Below are 18,409 nucleotides of genomic sequence, written 5' to 3' on the forward strand. Positions count from 1 at the left end.
TGGAATATGGGGCAATGGAAGGCATAACAAGTATTGCCATCCCAGATTTGGATAAATATGGGTTTTAACAATAATTGCCTGACATATATCTAATACACAGTTCATTACAAAAGGAATAATTACACCTTGCTGATAATGCATCTGCTACTTCAGTTCTGCCATAGTGTAATTAATTCACCAGCTACACCACAAGACAACAGTGCCATCACACTTAACCTGAATGAAGACAGCAGTTTCATGATGTCCTCACATCATTGTTTTATCACTCTCTTAGTCCAAAATCAAAATAAAGAAACATCAAATCCCTAATACCTGCATAGAAAGTAGTAGAAAAAAAATCATAAAACAAACATGCTAATTAATGCTCCTCTGATTCTATTCTTATTTTGTTTTTGGGACTATATTTTTATCACTCAAGAGAATTTTAAGCCATAAAAGAAAAATTAAACTTGCTTCTCCCCTTGCAAACAAACACTAATGTTTCCAACATTTATTTCACCACCACATATCTTGTAGTATTTATCCTTTGTACAACAGAGAGATCTGTTCTATGCCTTGCAATGAGGGGAAATAAAAACAATATAATTGTTGATACTTCTAAAAAAATACAGAAGGTGTACCTAATATTGGTGCTTCCTTTGTGACTACACAGTATATTCCATCTTTGGAACTTAACCCTCTAAATTTAAAAAAATAGGTCAGAATTAAACTTAGGTTGAAGAGGAGATGATCCAACTTCAGATTGCAAGGCAGCTTTCCCATATTCACTTTGACTACACAGCTCTACTTTTCCAAGAGTGAAATCGTATTGAAGTGGTTTTCCAAAATATTTTGTGGAAAATAAGAATTAATAGATGGCAATTCCTCATTCATAACCCCCAAACAGGAAACAAATTCATCGGGCAACAGGGTCTGTTCTGGAATAATTTCATTGGGTGAAGCATTTTCTAAAAGCATGGTAGTTTCTCCCTCAACTGAGTTTTGCATGTCCAGAGGGCTGCATTCTCCTTGATTTAAAATGAGGCTTAATTCTTCAAAAAATAGTGTGTTGCTTAGCGAATTCATACTTGAGACAGAAAAAGCAAAATTAGGGTATTTTTTAAATCTGGCATTTTCCCTCAGGTCTAAGGAATCAGCCATTGGTTTGAGAGTTGATGAAGATGCGTCATCATTTTTGCTGAGATGGTTTCCCCGAGTGAGAAAATTTGAAATCTGGGGTTTATACCCAGTGCTGAGACCAGGAATATACACAGCTGTAGTGTTGGTGAGTAGTGACTTCTGCAGGCAGTCTCTGGCCTCCAGGGATTCTGTTTTCCTTTCTGTCTTGTAGTCCTTGGGCTTGTGTTCTTCTGGGAGAAAGATTTCTATCTCTGTAATCACCGGATCAGCATATAGGACCTGCTCGCTGGAATTATTATTCATAAATTCACTTTTTTCCTAGAAAGAAAGATTTTATTTTTATTTTACAAAAGACATTTAAAGGAGCTAACTGGATAATTAAGTAAGAACTGGAATTCTGCTTTCCTTCAGCTTTCCTTTCCCCTCCCTCTTCTGATATTGTTTCTCCTCCCATACAGTTTCCTCCTTTTGTTACCCTCCTCAACTCCAAGTCTTTATTAAATTCTCCCACAAGGATACTAAAGAAAGGAATAATAAAATCCCTGTTTAAAGCACATGTCTTGGTTTAAAAATTTTAAAGAGAAAAATGGATCTTGCATATTAACTTGCATATTATTTCAGTACCTTTTAATATTTGGAAGTTTAATATATTGGAATATTTCTGAATATCATGGAGCATTACTACAAGAAAATACCTCATTGCTTAAATAAAAGAAAGGAAAGTGGGAGAATCCTGTTTTGCTTCTATTTTCAAATAATGTAATAATAAATGCTTTGTGCTGAAGTTCTAAAGGTATGCAGCTATTCACAACTCAGACATGAACAGGAAGGTCAGTGAAGAGGGGTTTTATTTGTATAAAATCCTGATGACTTTTCTGGGTAAGAAAATGACTTGAGGCCTCAGAGCTAATGGCTGGCTTCCTAAGGCAAATAACTCCCAACAAATGCTGTTATAAAATTACAGCCACTTGCTATGGACTGAATGTTCGTGTTCCTCCAGAATTTATATGTTGAAGTTCTAATCCCTACTGTGATGATATTAAGTGGTGGGGCCTTTGTTGGGTAATTAGGTCACGAGTGTGGAATTCTCATGAATAGAATTAGTGCCCTTATAAGAAGACATGGGATTGTTATCTCTCCTTCTGCCCTGTGAGGATACTGCAAGATGGTGGCCCTCTTCAGGAGAGCTTTCACCAGGAACTCTGCCTGCCAGTGCCTTAATCTTGGACTCAGCACCTCCAGGACTGTGAGAAATAAGTTTGTTGTTTAAGCCATCCAGTCTATGGTGTTCTGTTATAGCAGTCTACTAGAACACTACCCCTTAGTCTTCGGGCAGAAAACAAAACTTCATCTGAAGGTTTGTTTCTAATTCCAGTAGCCCAGAATGGGAAGAAAGTTTGGCAAAAAAAAGACTTTGAATAAAGCAGCATGAAGTGTCATTCAAATTTTCTTCAGATTCAACCTCCTAGGGAGCATGCCAGGTTTGGGTTGGGAAGGGCAGACATGTTTTTGAACATCACTGAAACTAGGCATGTTATAAGAAACAAAGAATACAAGGTGGCTATGTTCTGTAGAAGGAGGTTTTTTCTTCTGGCTGGCAGCTGAGTGATGTGGGGGAGTCAAACTGTAATGAAGGACATGGAAGAGCAAAAGGGACCATTCCAGAGTGAAGATAATAATGGAAGAAGAGGATCTGACCACAACAAGGTCAGGGACAGTTCTCTGAGCCTCAGAAAATCCCCAGTTCCCTTGGATAATAATTAGTGGAGGAATAAGAACTACCTAGTGGAAAGAAAAACAGGATTACAGTATTTATTATCTATAGTTTGATGAATATATGCTTGTCCTTCAGTTATTTGTTAACTATGTACTTCATCACATATGTGAGTTCAGTTGTTCTAGATCACTCCTCCACTATTAGTAGGCAATATTATCTCCTTCAAAATCAGCTGTGTGTACACACTTTCTCAGCTTCAAGTATCCAGAGATAGAAATCCTCCCTTCTGCCTAGGGTGAACCTTTTCACCTCATCCCTTTAGACCATCCCCTCCTCTCTTCTTCACAGTCTTGTTTGACCGATAGTCCTTCTTTCTTTGTAAGTAGTCCCTTTTAAGCCTGACCAATTTAGTATAAATATGCTTCTGACTCATGTCCCTCTGAAGCTATTGTTGTTCCCTGCATGCAGATATGAGTTCTGTGATCTGATCCTAGTCTTCTATGGTCTTCTATGGACCTTCTATGATCTGATCCTAGTCACCATTCCAGCAATATACCAACCATGCCTATCAAGCTTTTCAATAAAGCAACCTAACAAGCTTTTCTCATTCTGTGCTTTTTCTCATGCTGTCCTCTGTATTTTGAATGTTTTCTGTTTCTCCTAAGCAACTCCTTCTCATCTTTCCATATGCTTCTTGAATACTCCCATCATGTTTGGTCTCATTTCTGTCACTGCACTTATATCAGAGCACTGCAATGCTTGGATGATATATCTGTCCCATCGGCTGGGTTTTGAGACCCTTATTGGTGAAACCAGACTGCCAAAAAGTAGAAGGAGCACACATAGCAGAATCTTTTCCCTCCTCCATTATCAGTAGCAGTTCCTCCATAACTGGCAAAGTCCCTTATAGTCTCTGAGTCTTCCCCGCACAGTTTCCTGTTCTTTTTGAAGTGGAAACCTGGCCCAGCCCTGGTGACATTATCTTCCACAGTCCTCTCACTTTATTTTCTCAAATCCATTGGACGTCAGGAGTGAAGCTGATCTCACCTGCTTCTCCAATCTCATGTGAAACAGAAGACTCTTTTTGTTTTTGAGCCTCATTTCACTGAGCTTTTCTGCCTTTCTCCTTCTATCCCCGAAGTGATCTATCAACTATTGGCCACAAGGTGACTGACACCTGGCCCACAAGCTTCCTCTTCCCTTTTCTCTTTTGAAAAGCATTCTTTCTTCCTTCTCTCTTTCCTTCCCCTAACTTAAACCCCTCATCTCCCTTAAGTATAACTTGAAATATGTATAATTCTGTTTTGACATATGTTTATACAATTATGCTAAAATGTACACACATTTATTTATCAGAACAGAAGTTCTATTCTAATTATTGGATTGCACTCTTAGTCTAAGCCGCCACTTGGTTTTTATTTGATGGTGTTTTGTTACCTGTAGCATTTTTACAATATTACTGTTTTCCATATTGGGTATATCTTCATGAAGCCACTTTGGTATTAGCAATAAGATTCTTCTTTTAATCCTAGGAAATAAAAATGACACATTAGAAAAAGCATTTTACTTAAAGATTGGTGCAGGCAATCACGTAGGAGGCCAGGAAATCACATGGAATGGAATGCATAATAAAGTTTAAGCTTCCTGATGCAGATTTCCATCTCCTACTTGAGTAAGTTAAGTGGGAAGTTGATTCAGTATCTTTTCAGATTTCCTCCTCTCTCTATTGTTCTGCTTTTTTTCCTAATGAGCCAGAACATTTCAAAATACTCACACTAGATTCAAGTTGAGTGGGAGAACCACCCTGGAAGTAAAACTATATGCACGTGCAACATGGCTAACCATTATAAGCAGATATCAGTGTAGAAAGGATTGGAAAATATTAGGGATATTTTGTAGAGCTTTCCAAGCTGACCATAGCCACAGAAAAATATTGAAAAAGAGAATGATGTATAATAAACTGGTATAGTTCTAGCTCCTCTAATTCTGAATTTGTCCTGTTTCCAAAGAGGGTCGAGGTGGTAGTGCTGGCTCCAAATGTTGTTTATGTGGATAGAGTAGGATGCTGAAGAAGTTGTCTTGCAGTTGTATGGTACAGTGAGAATATTGATTTTTACTTAGGTTGTGTGTTTATTAAGGACCACTGGGGTGGGGTGATGCAAAGGAAAGGTAGAAGTTGTGAACACCCCACTTCTTCCCCAAGCTACCCTGGGCACTGCAGAAAGAAGCACTTTCTGCATTTTATAGTACAAATCGATTTGAGCAGAGGTTGCAATAGGAACTTAGACTAAACTGATCTCTGGTGCATTTTTACCTGTAAACAAAGTATCTGTTAGCAACAGATCAGACTTGTTTATCTGTTTAAGCAAGTTTTCTAAGGACTTACTGAATAACAACCAAAATGCCGAATGAACTTTGATCTCTCAATTTGACCTTGAACTTTATTACAGAAAATTTTTATACAGCATGCCAATACAGTGAGAACATTTAGATCTATATATCTACATAGATATCACAAATCTATACATATATATCTACTATATCACACACACACACATATATATGTGTGTGTGTGTGTGATATATATATATACACACACACACACTCATTTTTGGTTTCAGTTTAAAATGTTTTCCAGTTTTGTTTTGAAGTAAGGCTTCTGTAAGTATTGTGTAGTTATAGTAAATAAGAGTGTCTGCTTATATATTAAAGAGTTGTATTAAAATGATCTCATTTATCTTTTTAAAAGGAATATTTACTTAAATAATTAAATGAGCAAAGAATTATTCTATTTTCTTACTTATCTTGCCAACTGGAAATTAATTTTTATGTTATTAATAACAAACAATGTTATTTAAAGTTTCACAGTATCTTTGGACAATAACAAATATTAATATTTTTATGTTATACAAGTTCAAACATTAAGATGTTTCTGGGGGCTTTATAATCAAGTATGTTTTTAAAACAACCTAAAACAAACCTTTCTATTAGTTTACACACCTTGTAATGGTATCAAGGGTATATTTATTAGTGGGTAATTAAAAATTTGAAATATTACTAACCTCTGAGGAAAAGCCTACGTAAATTAAAAAAATATCAGAAGTTAACCTCACTTAGAATAGCTCCTTCTAAATTTTATTACTGCCTTTTGATTATTAATTTAAAAGAAAGAAAGATTATCTCATGAAGCAAGTGATGGCAAGAAAGAGAAACCCAGTGCCAGTTAGGCAAAGAACATTGGTATGGTTAAAATTTGTGCATCATTAGCTATACAGGGAGACTGCCACATCAAACAGCTCTAGTCTATTCACAGATTAGAAATACTCCATGCATCTAGTAAAATTTAGAAAATTGAAGGCTTTGCTTTCCTCAAAGTTTCATTTTACTGATTCCATTCTGGAAAACAGTGATTGAAGGAGGTCAAGAATGGGCATGGTAGCTGGATGCTAGCACACCAGCACAATTGGTATCAGAGTGATGAATTCAAATATTGCCACACTGCTACTCAGACTGATTCAGAGGATTTGTTTGGGTAGGATTTGAGGTAGATTTTCACCTAACCACTTTAAAGAGTCCAGGCACAGTGAGCAGGCTATGTAGCAACAGAGAGAACGTGGGTTGTGATGTCAGCCGGGTCTGGGCTTTTCTTGGCTTAATGCTTAATGACCTTGGGCTGACCACTTAACCTCCTGAAGCTTAAAGTAAGTAATATGTAAAGTAAGTCTTCGGGTTTTCCTGGCAAGGTCATCACAAGGATTAAACGAATGACATGTATTAAGAGTTTGGCATGGGTCGGTAATCATTCCACACTGCTCCTTTTATTTTTTTCTTTCTCTGATTAAAAACATTGATGGGTTTTCCTAGTAAATAACTGAAATGACTAGGTTTGCTATACGTAGTCTAAATCAGAAAATAGAAATTCTACAGAAACCTACCCAGTTCGGAGTGATCTGTTAAATATTCCAATCAAAGAAAGAAATGACAACATAACAGCAAAGAAAACCATTCCTGATAAAAGTCCTGTGTCTCGTTGCCGGTTGTCTGAAAGAAAGAAAAATAACTTTAGCTAAGCATTAGTGTCTGTGGGATGTCAGAATCATTGTCCTCTCTACTCTGTGCAAAGCAAAAGTCATTGATCTCAAAGGAAAAAGGGAAGGGGAGAACAAAATTAACTTTAAATTAACTGGGCTGTGTGTACCGTGACTTTCCTTCCAAACTGCACGACAATACCTTTTTTTTCCGAGAAAATTAGGCTGCATGTATCTGGTATCAGTGGGTTTCTAGAAGTGCATCTCTGGCAAATGTGGTCAGCATTAGACATTTTTTTTTCTGAGCTTGTGCATGCATATTTTATATAAAAGGGTTTAGTGATGAACCTCATTTGGTTTGTCTGACACAAGTGAGAATTCCCATTTGCTGGTAACAGAGTCTAAAGCTGGCCAGAATCACAATTGAGGTTTATTGGGTTTTCTTTTTAACCTTTAGAGCAAGACAAAAGTTATGTAGAAGTTGTCACCATTCTTCAAAATTTATTGTTCATGAATTTTTTTCTGCTGAGGAAGGACATTTGCTCTACTTAAAACAATATATAAGAAAGATTTTCAAGTTGCTATATATCTTGCACTCACATTTTATCTTAAAAACAATGCTTTTCTTGCATTTTGAAGCATCAATTAATCATCCCAAATCTTTAGATAAATAATATGATATATTCAACACGTGTTACGTACTAGGCTCTTCACATTTTCTCCCTAGTACATGAAATAAATCCCATTTTCTATTTTCAAATATAGACTATCACTGAGACATGACTATCAGACTGAAGTTTGTTCTGAGTGATGACAGATACTGGCTGCCTTTCCATCCTCATTCCTTCTTTCCTCATTCCCTTTAGCAAATATGTACCAGATACTTACAATGTGGCAGACACTTCACTAGCCCTGCCCTCGGTATTTCTCAGCTGCACCGACATGCACCTGGGGTTCTCCAGGCTGCCTGGTCCCTCTCTCAAAGCTAGCTGGTGGGCAGGGGCCAGGCCAGTGTAGCTAGTTTACTACAAAGTCCTAGGGGTGGGGTGAGGGGGCTCTGGGCCTCAGTCAGTTAAGCATCTGACTTTGGCTCAGGTTATGATCTCTGGATCTTGGGACTGAGCTCTGGGACCAACCCATGTTGGGCCCCGTGCAGTGGGCTCCCTGCTCAGTGAGGAGTCAGTTTGAGGATTCTTTCTCTCTTCCTCTGCCCTTCCCCCAGCTCACATGTGTGCCTGCTCTCTCTCTCTCTCTTACAAATAAATAAGTCTTAAAAAGCAACAACAACAACTTGCACCCTCCAAAGACCCAAGGGAGATATGGAATGAGTGTTTTTCTAGGACTAAAACTCTATTGCTGAAGATTTCACGCAACTAATGTTGCCACGTATCTTTAAGCATTAGTGCCTGGGAGAGAATAGAGAATTCCCACAATAACATGGGGCTGGGCAGCCAGGCTTAGGGTTCTAAGGATACAGGAGAGTGATTAAGAGGCCACTGAAGATACATGGATTCACATTGGGCTCTTCCCCTTACCAGCCCACTAACCTCAAGGCAAAATTATAAACTCACTGAAACTCGATTCCTCTTCTGTAAAACAGAGATCATAATACCTATCTAATAGGGCGGCAGGGAGCTCCTAGCCTCCACAGTTCCCACAGAACTATCAAGATGCCGACCTGGGTAGGTATCTGTAATTAGGTATCTCTACTGGGCCTAAGCACTTGATTCACGTGTATACACACTGAGTGGCCTCACCTTTTTCATGTTTCTTTATGATACTTAACTGCCACCTGACTCTTTTCTTGTTGTTGTTCTGTTTATTGTTTTTTTTCCCCATCTGTCCAAAATGGAAGCCATAAAGACAGGGCCTTTGGTCATTTTTTTTCACTGCTGATTCCCCCCTACCCAGAACAGTGACTGGCAGATAGGAGTTGCTTAATGAATATTTGTTGAATAAATGAATGAAAGTCTCAAGAATGTCAATGTAACCTGCAAAAATTCTGATACTATTCCTGCCAGATTTCTATGCAGGGAGATAAATGGTGTACCAGTGGTCAGAGGTGAAATAGTTATGCCTAAAGTTTTTCAATTTGAAATTTCTGTTTAGGGTATATTGGTCCATTGCACAACCTGATCTCATAATTTTTTATGCCTAAAACATTTAGGTAAGATCATCAAAGGAAAATACTGGGTCATCCTAATGAAATAGGAACTGGTATGTACAAGAAAAAGAGCACAGACTTCAGGATTTGAAAAACCGGATTTGAATTTTAGTCTGTCACTTAGTATGACTTTGGACAAGTTCCTCAGTCTCTCTGAGCTCCAGTTTTCTCACATATAAAATAGATACATAATACTTTTCTCACCTGGTTGTTTTGAATATTGAACAAATGGTGTATACAACCTCCTAGCACATGGTAGACACTCAAATAATGTTTTTTAAGAAGGAGTTTTGGGGTCGTGAGTCCCAGCACCCATTGAAATGAAAATGTATCCAACCCATAGCAAAGGCTGGCTAAGTCCACCTGAATCATTCTTTAAATTCAGTTTTAAGTGGATCCTTATTATTTCCCTATAGAAAACATGTGGCATATCTTATTATCAAGAAATTTATGCCTGAAACATGATTTTTCAGTTGGAAGATTCAAATGACTGATAAGTAAAACCCAAGTAGTATTTTCGCCAAAAACCCAAGTATTTTCTTACCAGAAGTAAGACGTCCTTTAAAGATGGAAGCTGTTAGATGCTCAGAATTCTGAGTATCATGTTGGAATGATTTCTGTGTGACCTGGGGAACTTCAATAAAATGAAATAGGGTGAGCTTCTTACATTTTGCATTTAGGTTACACAGTTTCCTAAAAGGGTTCTTCACTTGTTTGGAGATGACTAAAGTACACTTTAATAGGCTTGAATGTGGAATAAAAGCAAAGGCCTTCAAATATGTGTGTCTTTTCTTCTCCTTTTTGTTTAATTGGGCAAATCCTAAGGAAGGAAACACTGAAAAGACAATAAAAACTACCTAGGGTTTGTAAAACTTCAAGGTGTGTCCTCTAATTTCATGAGGCTTCTAGGCAACAAATACCAAGGAGCTTTACTTAATTCACTGACCAAAAAAATGCACAATAACTGATCTCTATTTGATTCCTTCCAATAGATGATGCAATAAAGTTTAGGTTTCCTGAAGAGCCTCCAAGATGTGTCATTTCTGCCTTTGCACAATCTTTGAGATACTGTTGGTGAACAGTATCTTGGCTCCATAGAAGAAGCCTAATTTTGATTAGCAGACACTTTGAGGTTATAACACAGGTGTGGAATTCTATTAATGACTTCCCTCTGCTCCTTTCCCACTGGCAAAGATCCTGGCCAGCCCTGTTTAGTCATAACGACTGTCAGGACACAGCTAATGAAAGCTTCTGACCGGGGTGTGGTGAGCAGCCTTGGCAGCTAACTAGCTTTCAGTCTGAACCCAAAAGAGTCCTGGTGTTTTCTTACTCATCTCCTCCCTCCTGATATTTAAAAGCTCCCAGAGGTGACTTCAAGGACACTATTCTTCAAGCTGACAGAAGACATTCCTGAAAATGGTGCTAAGCTCTGCATTCTCAAATGTGCCTCAAGCCCTATTTATTTAGTTATTCTGATTTCAGTGTTCAGATTTTTCTTTTTGAAGAATTACTTGCGGGACCAGGGAGGAATCATGATTTGAAGCAGCTTTAACTGCTGCCATGATATCACAGGCTTGTATAACAAGCTATATTGCCCAGAACAGCTCTCTTTGAGAAAACTATCATGGAGTTTCAATAAAAAGGTTCTTATGGTCTTTGGAAATTTTTGAAAAAGTTTGACCTGGGTGCAGGCAAAAGCTCAGTAGTTTTCTAAGAACAATGGGTAGGGAATTTTAGAAGGTGAAAATATCAGAAGAGCCAAAAGTTCTTTTCTGTGTTTTTATTCTGTCTTCTCTACATCAAGAGGAAAATGTTGCTTCTCCATGTCCTCATATCAGGGAGATCATATGATAGTTGTCTTTCTCCGATTGACTTATTTCACTAAGCATGATACGCTCTAAATGAAACAAGATGGGATTGGGAGGGAGACAAACCATAAATGACTCTTAATCTCACAAAACAAACTGGGGGTTGCTGGGGGGAGGTGGGATTGGGAGAGGGGGAGCGGGCTATGGACATTGGGGAGGGGAGGCGAACCATAAGAGACTATGGACTCTGAAAAACAACCTGAGGGTTTTGAAGGGTCAGGGGTGGGAGGTTGGGGGAACAGGCGGTGGGTAATGGGGAGGGCACGTTTTGCATGGAGCACTGGGTGTTGTGCAAAAAGAATGAATACTGTTACGCTGAAAAAATAAATAAAATGGAAAAAAAAAAAGAGGAAAATGTTGCACTGTGAATTGTGACAAATCAGGAATTCTTTTTGGTTTCTCAATGCTTCACTAAGTCTCTTTTGTTCCCGAGTATGTGGTTTCATCAAACTCTGGGAGCAAGGTTATGCCCCAAATGTCACCAGCCAGGTTTATTCATCTAAATTAGTATTTTGTAGACTGATGTTCAATCTTGGGAAGCCCAAGCAGGAGTCTGCATCTACATGATTTTGAAATTTTAAGATCAGATATATTACATTAAAATGTAATGCAATTTTCAACTTGGCAAGATCATGGGTTTATAGCATATGTTGCAAGATTATTTTTGTTTTCACTTTCATTATTTTAAAATTAGCATTTTTATTTAAAAGTATATGTGGTGCTGTGGCTTTTAATGCAGGTTAATTTAATTCTGTTGTATAAAGTACAGGTGATTATTTAGCAATCAAATTTCGGTTATTAATTTTTTTTACATAAAAATAATGTACATATCTAACTAGGAATTTATTAGCCCTAATAGGGAGAATAAACACAATTATCCTTTAGAGTCTTTTTGTTAATATAGTTTCACATCAACCAGGTGCCTTAATTTAAATTAGATTAGTCATTTTTAAATTCTTTTAAGACATGATTAATTGTCAGAGCGTAATTTCACAAAGAATCAGATATCTGAAGTAAGACAATTTATAAACAAGATTGTCAGAGAGGAAATAAAGGCAATGACAAATTTTTAAGCCTAGGACTGAAATTAAACTGTATATAGTGTAATTTCATGGTATACTGCCACCATGTGGCTAGGTCATTCTTTTAAATCATACCTAATATTTATCATTATAAAAGCAGTAACCTTAATAGAACTGTAAGAGGAAAAATAAAAGGGAGAGGAAAAGAACCTACCTAATCCTATCCCCTTAATCCATTTGCTGTTAGCATTTTATAGTATTTCCAAGTATTTTGACACAGAAAAGTGTTCAAAAACGCAGAATGATGTACACACACATAGAGAAACTTTAGAACTAAAAAAACATTTGTGACTATCAGCTCTAATCATGAGTGTGTTGCCTAATGTGCCAGAAAAATGCCATGATATTTTCATTGTTAATTTAATATCTGTGGTGCTATAACCTCCCAGCACATACCTGAGTATACTCAGAAACTCAAATTATCTCTAAGTTGGTGAGAATTTTTTTTTATGATTTTTTTTCATTTTATTTATTTTTTCAGTGTAACAGTATTCATTCTTTTTGCACAACACCCAGTGCTCCATGCAAAACGTGCCCTCCCCATTACCCACCACCTGTTCCCCCAACCTCCCACCCCTGACCCTTCAAAACCCTCAGGTTGCCCCAACCTCCCACCCCTGACCCTTCAAAACCCTCAGGTTGTTTTTCAGAGTCCATAGTCTCTTATGGTTCGCCTCCCCTCCCCAATGTCCATAGCCCGCTCCCCCTCTCCCAATCCCACCTCTCCCCAGCAACCCCCAGTTTGTTTTGTGAGATTAAGAGTCATTTATGGTTTGTCTCCCAAATCTTATACAAACTGGTATTGACTTTAGAATTAGTCTTGTCAAAGTGCATTTAAACAAAATTTAGAGGGGAGTTAGAGTGGTTTTTTAAACAAAAAATGTAGTCTCTTGTTCTTGAATAAGACTAGAAGCATACAGCATAACTACATTCTGTACCATATCAAATGCCAGCCTATTTTAATCAAATATGCTCAACAGTGCTTGGTTTTAGTCATGATGCATTTCATCTGTTTCCGAGGGATGATACCAAATCTTCTCTTGAGCCTTTCACTCTATGGCTATACCGTGGGGCAAGGTGTGTTTTATTATTCTTTTTAGATGACCATTAATTGAGTACTGAATATGCTCCAGGTAATGTCCTCGACATTACATGCTTTCTTTCATTTAATCCTTGTAACAACCCAATCAGGCAGAAAATATTATTGTCCTCATTTCATGGATGAAGAAACAAAGGTGTACAAAAGATAAATGACTTAACCGAAGTCACCTAGGTAGAGGTCAAAGAATGAAAATTCCCATCCAGTCCTGATGCGTAGTTTTGCTGGTCACTGGCTCCATTAATTAATAACCTTACTTCCACAGCAGGATGGCTGTAGATGGGGCAGCTCAGTCAGCCCTGCAGCAGGGCCCCCCCAAGCTGAGACTTAGCCATTGCGCCTCTGGGGGCTGGCTGCTATTTGTTAGAGCTGCTTGGCCTTGTAGGACTCCAGCCCCCACCACAGCAGGCTATGGTTGAGCTCACCCATGTAGCACTGATTCCTAGAATCTTCCAACCTACAGTTATTTCCTCCTGGAAGCCAACTATTTTCTTTGATTATACATATAAGGCACACTAATTGTAGGATGCTTAAAAAGTATGGAAGAGTATAGAGAAGAAAGTACAACTTTATATTTGTTCACAGACTAGAAGTAATCATTTTTTAAAAAATATTTGTGAATAATCTTTTGTGTATCTCTGTACCATAGTATAGATCACACTCTTTGCTAAGTGTTGTGTCTTGTTTTTTCCTTTCTTTCAATATTACATCATGAACATTTCCTCATTTTATTAAAAGGTGTTCAAAACTGTCATACTAATAACAATTTAATATTGTGTTTGTGTATTTATTCAGTCATCACCCTGTTGAGAAACTGTCTAGTTTGATGGTTTCAAATGAATCTTTGGATTCAGACAAAACTCACTTCAAATTCTGGTTCCACCACCTGGAGTTGCATGGCTCTGGGTAAGCTGCTTAACCCTTCTGTGTCTTCATTTACAAAATGAGATAATAACAGCACTTCACCCTTGAGATCTAATGGAATAGTTCATATCAAGTACTTAGTACTGTGTCTTATGCAAATTAAAAGCTTAATAAGCATTAGCTATTGCTATTATTGGACTTTCAGGTTGTTTCCAAATTCTTACTATTATAATTAGTTTTTGGGTAAATATCATTGTACATAAATTTTTTCCATATCTCTCATTTCCTTTTTTTTTAAGATTTTATTTATTTATTTGACAGAGAATCACAAATAGGCAGAATGGCATTGGGGAGGTGGTGGGGAAGCAGGCTCCGTGCTGAGCAGAGAGCCCGATGTGGGGCTCAGTCCCAGGACCCTGGGATCATGACCTGAGCCAAAGGCAGAGACTTTAACCCACTGAGCCACCCAGGTGCCCCTTATTTCCTTTAAAAAAATATTTTATTTGTTTATTTATGAGAGAGAGAGTATAGAGTGAGCACAAGTGGGGGAGCAGCAGGCAGAAGGAGAAGCAGATTCCCTGATAAGCAAGGGCAAGGAGGCCGATGTGGGACTCAGTCCCAGGACCCTGGGATCAAGACCTGAGCAGAAGGCAGATGCTTAACCAACTGAGCCACCCAGACATCTCTCTCTTTATTTCCTAAGGCTAGATTTCTTTAGTGGAATTACTGGACCAAAGGGTATGGACATTTATAAATCTTTATTTACTTTCGCCTTTGCCAGTCTTGGTGTCAAGGCCATGCTACCTGAGGCCTGTATTTTAAAGGCTTTGACCAGAGCTGACACAATAACTTTTCTAGACCCTCCTTTCAGTAGCTTCTAGATAAAAGAGGTGTCATATTAAAAGACACAGAGGCACAAAGGGTGTTTTTCAAATTATTTTTCTTAAAACAGAAACATCTCCTTTTGGGTTCTCTCTTTCTCATCTCCTAATAATCTCAGCTGTTTCACAGTGTTTATGTGCTATTTTCCCAGGCCAGTTTAGTTCTAGGGTTGGAATTCAACCTTATTGGGTTAAGAGTAATGGTAAGGTTTTGACACTAGTCTGAGTCAGTTGGCAAAGCAGAAGACAATGGGCAGACCTATCAAATAGGCACCAGAAGCCCAGGCCAGGGAAAATGATATGTCAGGACAAACTCATTACCACACCTAGAAAAACAAGTCAAACGATGAATCATTTCATGAGTTACAGTGTCATCCTTGTGTATTACAGATAGGAGGGTGTGCCTGGACCTATTCAAGTATTATCTTCATGCTTATGATCCTAGGCTCTAAGTACTTCCTTAGTACTTAGAGAAGAAGAAGGTAAGAAAGAGGTAAGAAAGAGAAATCTATATAACGTGATCACATGTTTAAAGAAAAGATTAAGAAGAGAAAAAAGTAAAAAGCAGCAGCAAACCCAGAAAATTTTCTTAAGTGACATGGAACACACAGAGGCATGGGTCTGATGTCATTGTGTGACAAAACTCTATGTGCAGGAATGGGCAGCTTTCAAGTCTTACTCAGTAGTTTTAGATTCTTCAAAAGTGCAACCTTGGGCGCCTGGGTGGCTCAGTGGGTTAAGCCTCTGCCTTCAGCTCAGGTCATGATCTCAGGGTCCTGGATCAGGCCCCGCATCGGGCTCTCTGCTCAGCGGGGAGCCTGCTTCCTCCACTCTCTCTCTGTCTCTCTCTGCCTGCCTCTTTGTCTACTTGTGATCTGTCAAATAAATAAATAAAAATCTTAAAAAAAAAAAGTGCAACCTTGCTCTCAAGCATATAGCCAAATGTGCCAATTCCTGAGCCTGAATAGACTAGTGGACATTTGTCATTTTTTAGTTACCCAGCCCCAGGACGTACTTCTTTGTGGGCATCCTATAATAGGTAAGAAGCTGGTAAGGCTTCCCACTGTGGAAGCCTTGATGGAACAAAGCCTCCCTCTGCCCATTGCCAACAAGTAGCTACAAGCAGATGACCTAAACCTACCCATTCAGATACTTCCACAGGTACAGAACATTCAGCTCCAGGAAATTTCTTATAGCAGCAGCTATACCCGGGGTCTGGTAACAGTAACATCATGGGCAGTCCAGACAGGGTGCAGGGCAGGTAGTGGCAATGACCACAGTGCCAGCTGCAGGGTCCTCACCAGATTCTTCCTAGGCTGCAATTTTGGCTGCGGTTCTGGCTCTTGCTGTCCCTTGTATCCTACTTATGATCATTTTGCCAGCCTTCATATTGATTTCTAGCTATCTTTCCAATAGTTCCTTTTCTGCTTAAAAGAACCAATTTGGTTTTTTTGCTGGCATCAAATCACAATAACTGTAAAAATTGCAATAATAGGTGGTGAGGTAGATAGGTGAGATGTGATAGGACAAATAGTGATCTCCCTACCCCCTCAAAATGTCCCTGTCCCAATCCTTGGAGCCTTTGAGTTTATATATATATATTTATATAATTGATATAGCAAATATTTATTTGCAATATTTATATTTAACTCTATTTTATATGTAATTATTTGCTGTGGTTATAAATATTTATAAATATATAATATAATAAATATAATATTCATATAAGTATATTTATATAAACAACAAATATTTAATATTTTAATTTTTTTTACAAATAATATTTGCATATAAATTATATAATTTATGTAACATATATATATTTCTATATATATAGAGGGGACTTATATATATTTCTATATAGAGAGAGGGGACTCAAAAGGGACTTGAGATGGGGAAATTATCTTAGATTATAGGGATAGGTCTGAATGAAATCACATTCTGTGGGAGGGTCTAGGCACAAGGCAGGAGGGTCAGAGAGAAAGAGAATGGACGATACTGTGGCTCTGACTTTGAAGATGGAAGATAGGACCACAAGCCAAGGAATGAAGGCATCCTCTAGAATCTAGAAAAGGCAATGAAACTGATTCTCTCCTAGAGCCTCCAGAAAGAACGTAGCTTTGCTGATATCTTGACCTTGGCCCAGTGATATCAATTTTGGATTTCCCACCTCCAGAATTATAAAATAATAAATTTGTATTGTTTTAAAGTCATGTAGTATGTGACTTAAGCTTGTAATAACTTGTTAAAACAGCAATAGGAAACTAATATAGAAGAATATTACTTCCTCATGGAAAAATCATAATCTTTATTCTTTATTAGTGGATATTGTGAACCTCAGAGATTGTAACTCTTATGCATTATTTTTTTATTCTATAGAACTCTGATTCTTTATTAGGAATAGGGCATAGAGAAGATTAAATAAATACAGGTGATTAAACTGAGTAGTATATCAGGGAACATTGTGTGTCAGTTTAACCTGGTTTAGTAACCATGAATCTATACATTTATTTACATTTATTTACTTACATTTACATCTCAAATGTGAATGAATCAGAAACCCCTAACTATGGGGCGCCCGGTGGCTCAGTGGGTTAAAGCCTCTGCCTTCGGCTCAGGTCATGATCCCAGAGTCCTGGGATCGAGCCCCGCATCGGGCTCTCTGCTCAGCAGGGAGCCTGCTTCCTCCTCTCTCTCTCTGCCTGCCTCTCTGCCTACTTGTGATCTCTGTCTGTCAAATGAATGAATAAAATCTTAAAAAAAAAAAAAAAAAAAGAAACCCCTAACTACAAGTAATGGAATTTTTGAAAAGTACAATTCTGTGTGCCAGCCTCTAACCTGTGTTCGATTTAATATCATTTATATTTAGTTCCATTGACATAACATTTGGTTTTTTCTCTTATAGTCTTTATAATTTCTGAAAAACTAATGAGAATCTTCAAGGAGTCATCAGTAATGCAACAACCAATGGTGTTTTGTAAGAACAAAACATCATGTGGTTTAATACCTTGCTCATACTTGCCTTCCTCTGGAGAATTGTCAAAAAAAGAATAATACGGTTTCTCTGGGAAACTTTCCTACTTCAAGTAGCAATTCAAGCAAGTTAACTAATCATTATGAAATATGACTGCCCTTCCCTCAGGCCTCTGACTTGTCGTTAAAGGGATTATGGAGCCTGTGCCTTTCCTTTATTGCAAAGAGACTTGTATACAGCAGAGTTGGACAACACTCCTGATCAAAAGTCATCTGTTCAGGGGTGCCTAGGTGGCTCAGTGGATTAAAGCCTCTGCCTTTGGCTCAGGTCATGATCCCAGGGTCCTGGGATCGAGCCCCACATCAGGCTCTCTGCTCTGCGGGGAGCCTGCTTCCTCCTCTCTCTCTGCCTTCCTCTCTACCTAGTTGTGATTTCTCTCTGTCAAATAAAAAAAAAAAGTCATCTGTTCAATATATATATTTCAGTAGTATTTAATTTAGGTAACTGACTTTCACATTTTACAGTATTGGCTTTCTACACTCAGAAATTATCTTTTCCACTTGGGGGTTCTTTCTGTACTGCTTAAAGACCCCAGGAATTTTTAACAGTGACT

At 38.1% G+C, this 18,409-nt stretch overlaps 1 protein-coding gene across 1 annotated transcript in view; it reads right to left on the bottom strand.

The window, feature by feature from the left end:
• Positions 1–672: 672 nt before the first annotated feature.
• The window catches only part of IL23R (interleukin 23 receptor), a 60,162-nt gene continuing 42,425 nt past the window's right edge, over positions 673–18,409 (bottom strand). Inside the window, exons 8-11 of the mRNA XM_046019315.1 lie at positions 9,573–9,662; positions 6,772–6,877; positions 4,274–4,364; positions 673–1,437 (exon numbers count right to left, since the gene is read on the bottom strand). Of these exons, the coding sequence (XP_045875271.1) occupies positions 784–1,437; positions 4,274–4,364; positions 6,772–6,877; positions 9,573–9,662 (941 nt within the window). The 3' untranslated portion in view covers positions 673–783. The remainder of the gene's footprint in view (positions 1,438–4,273; positions 4,365–6,771; positions 6,878–9,572; positions 9,663–18,409) is intronic.

Source organism: Meles meles, chromosome 1 (assembly GCF_922984935.1).
Source record: "Meles meles chromosome 1, mMelMel3.1 paternal haplotype, whole genome shotgun sequence".
Taxonomy (NCBI): domain Eukaryota; kingdom Metazoa; phylum Chordata; class Mammalia; order Carnivora; family Mustelidae; genus Meles; species Meles meles.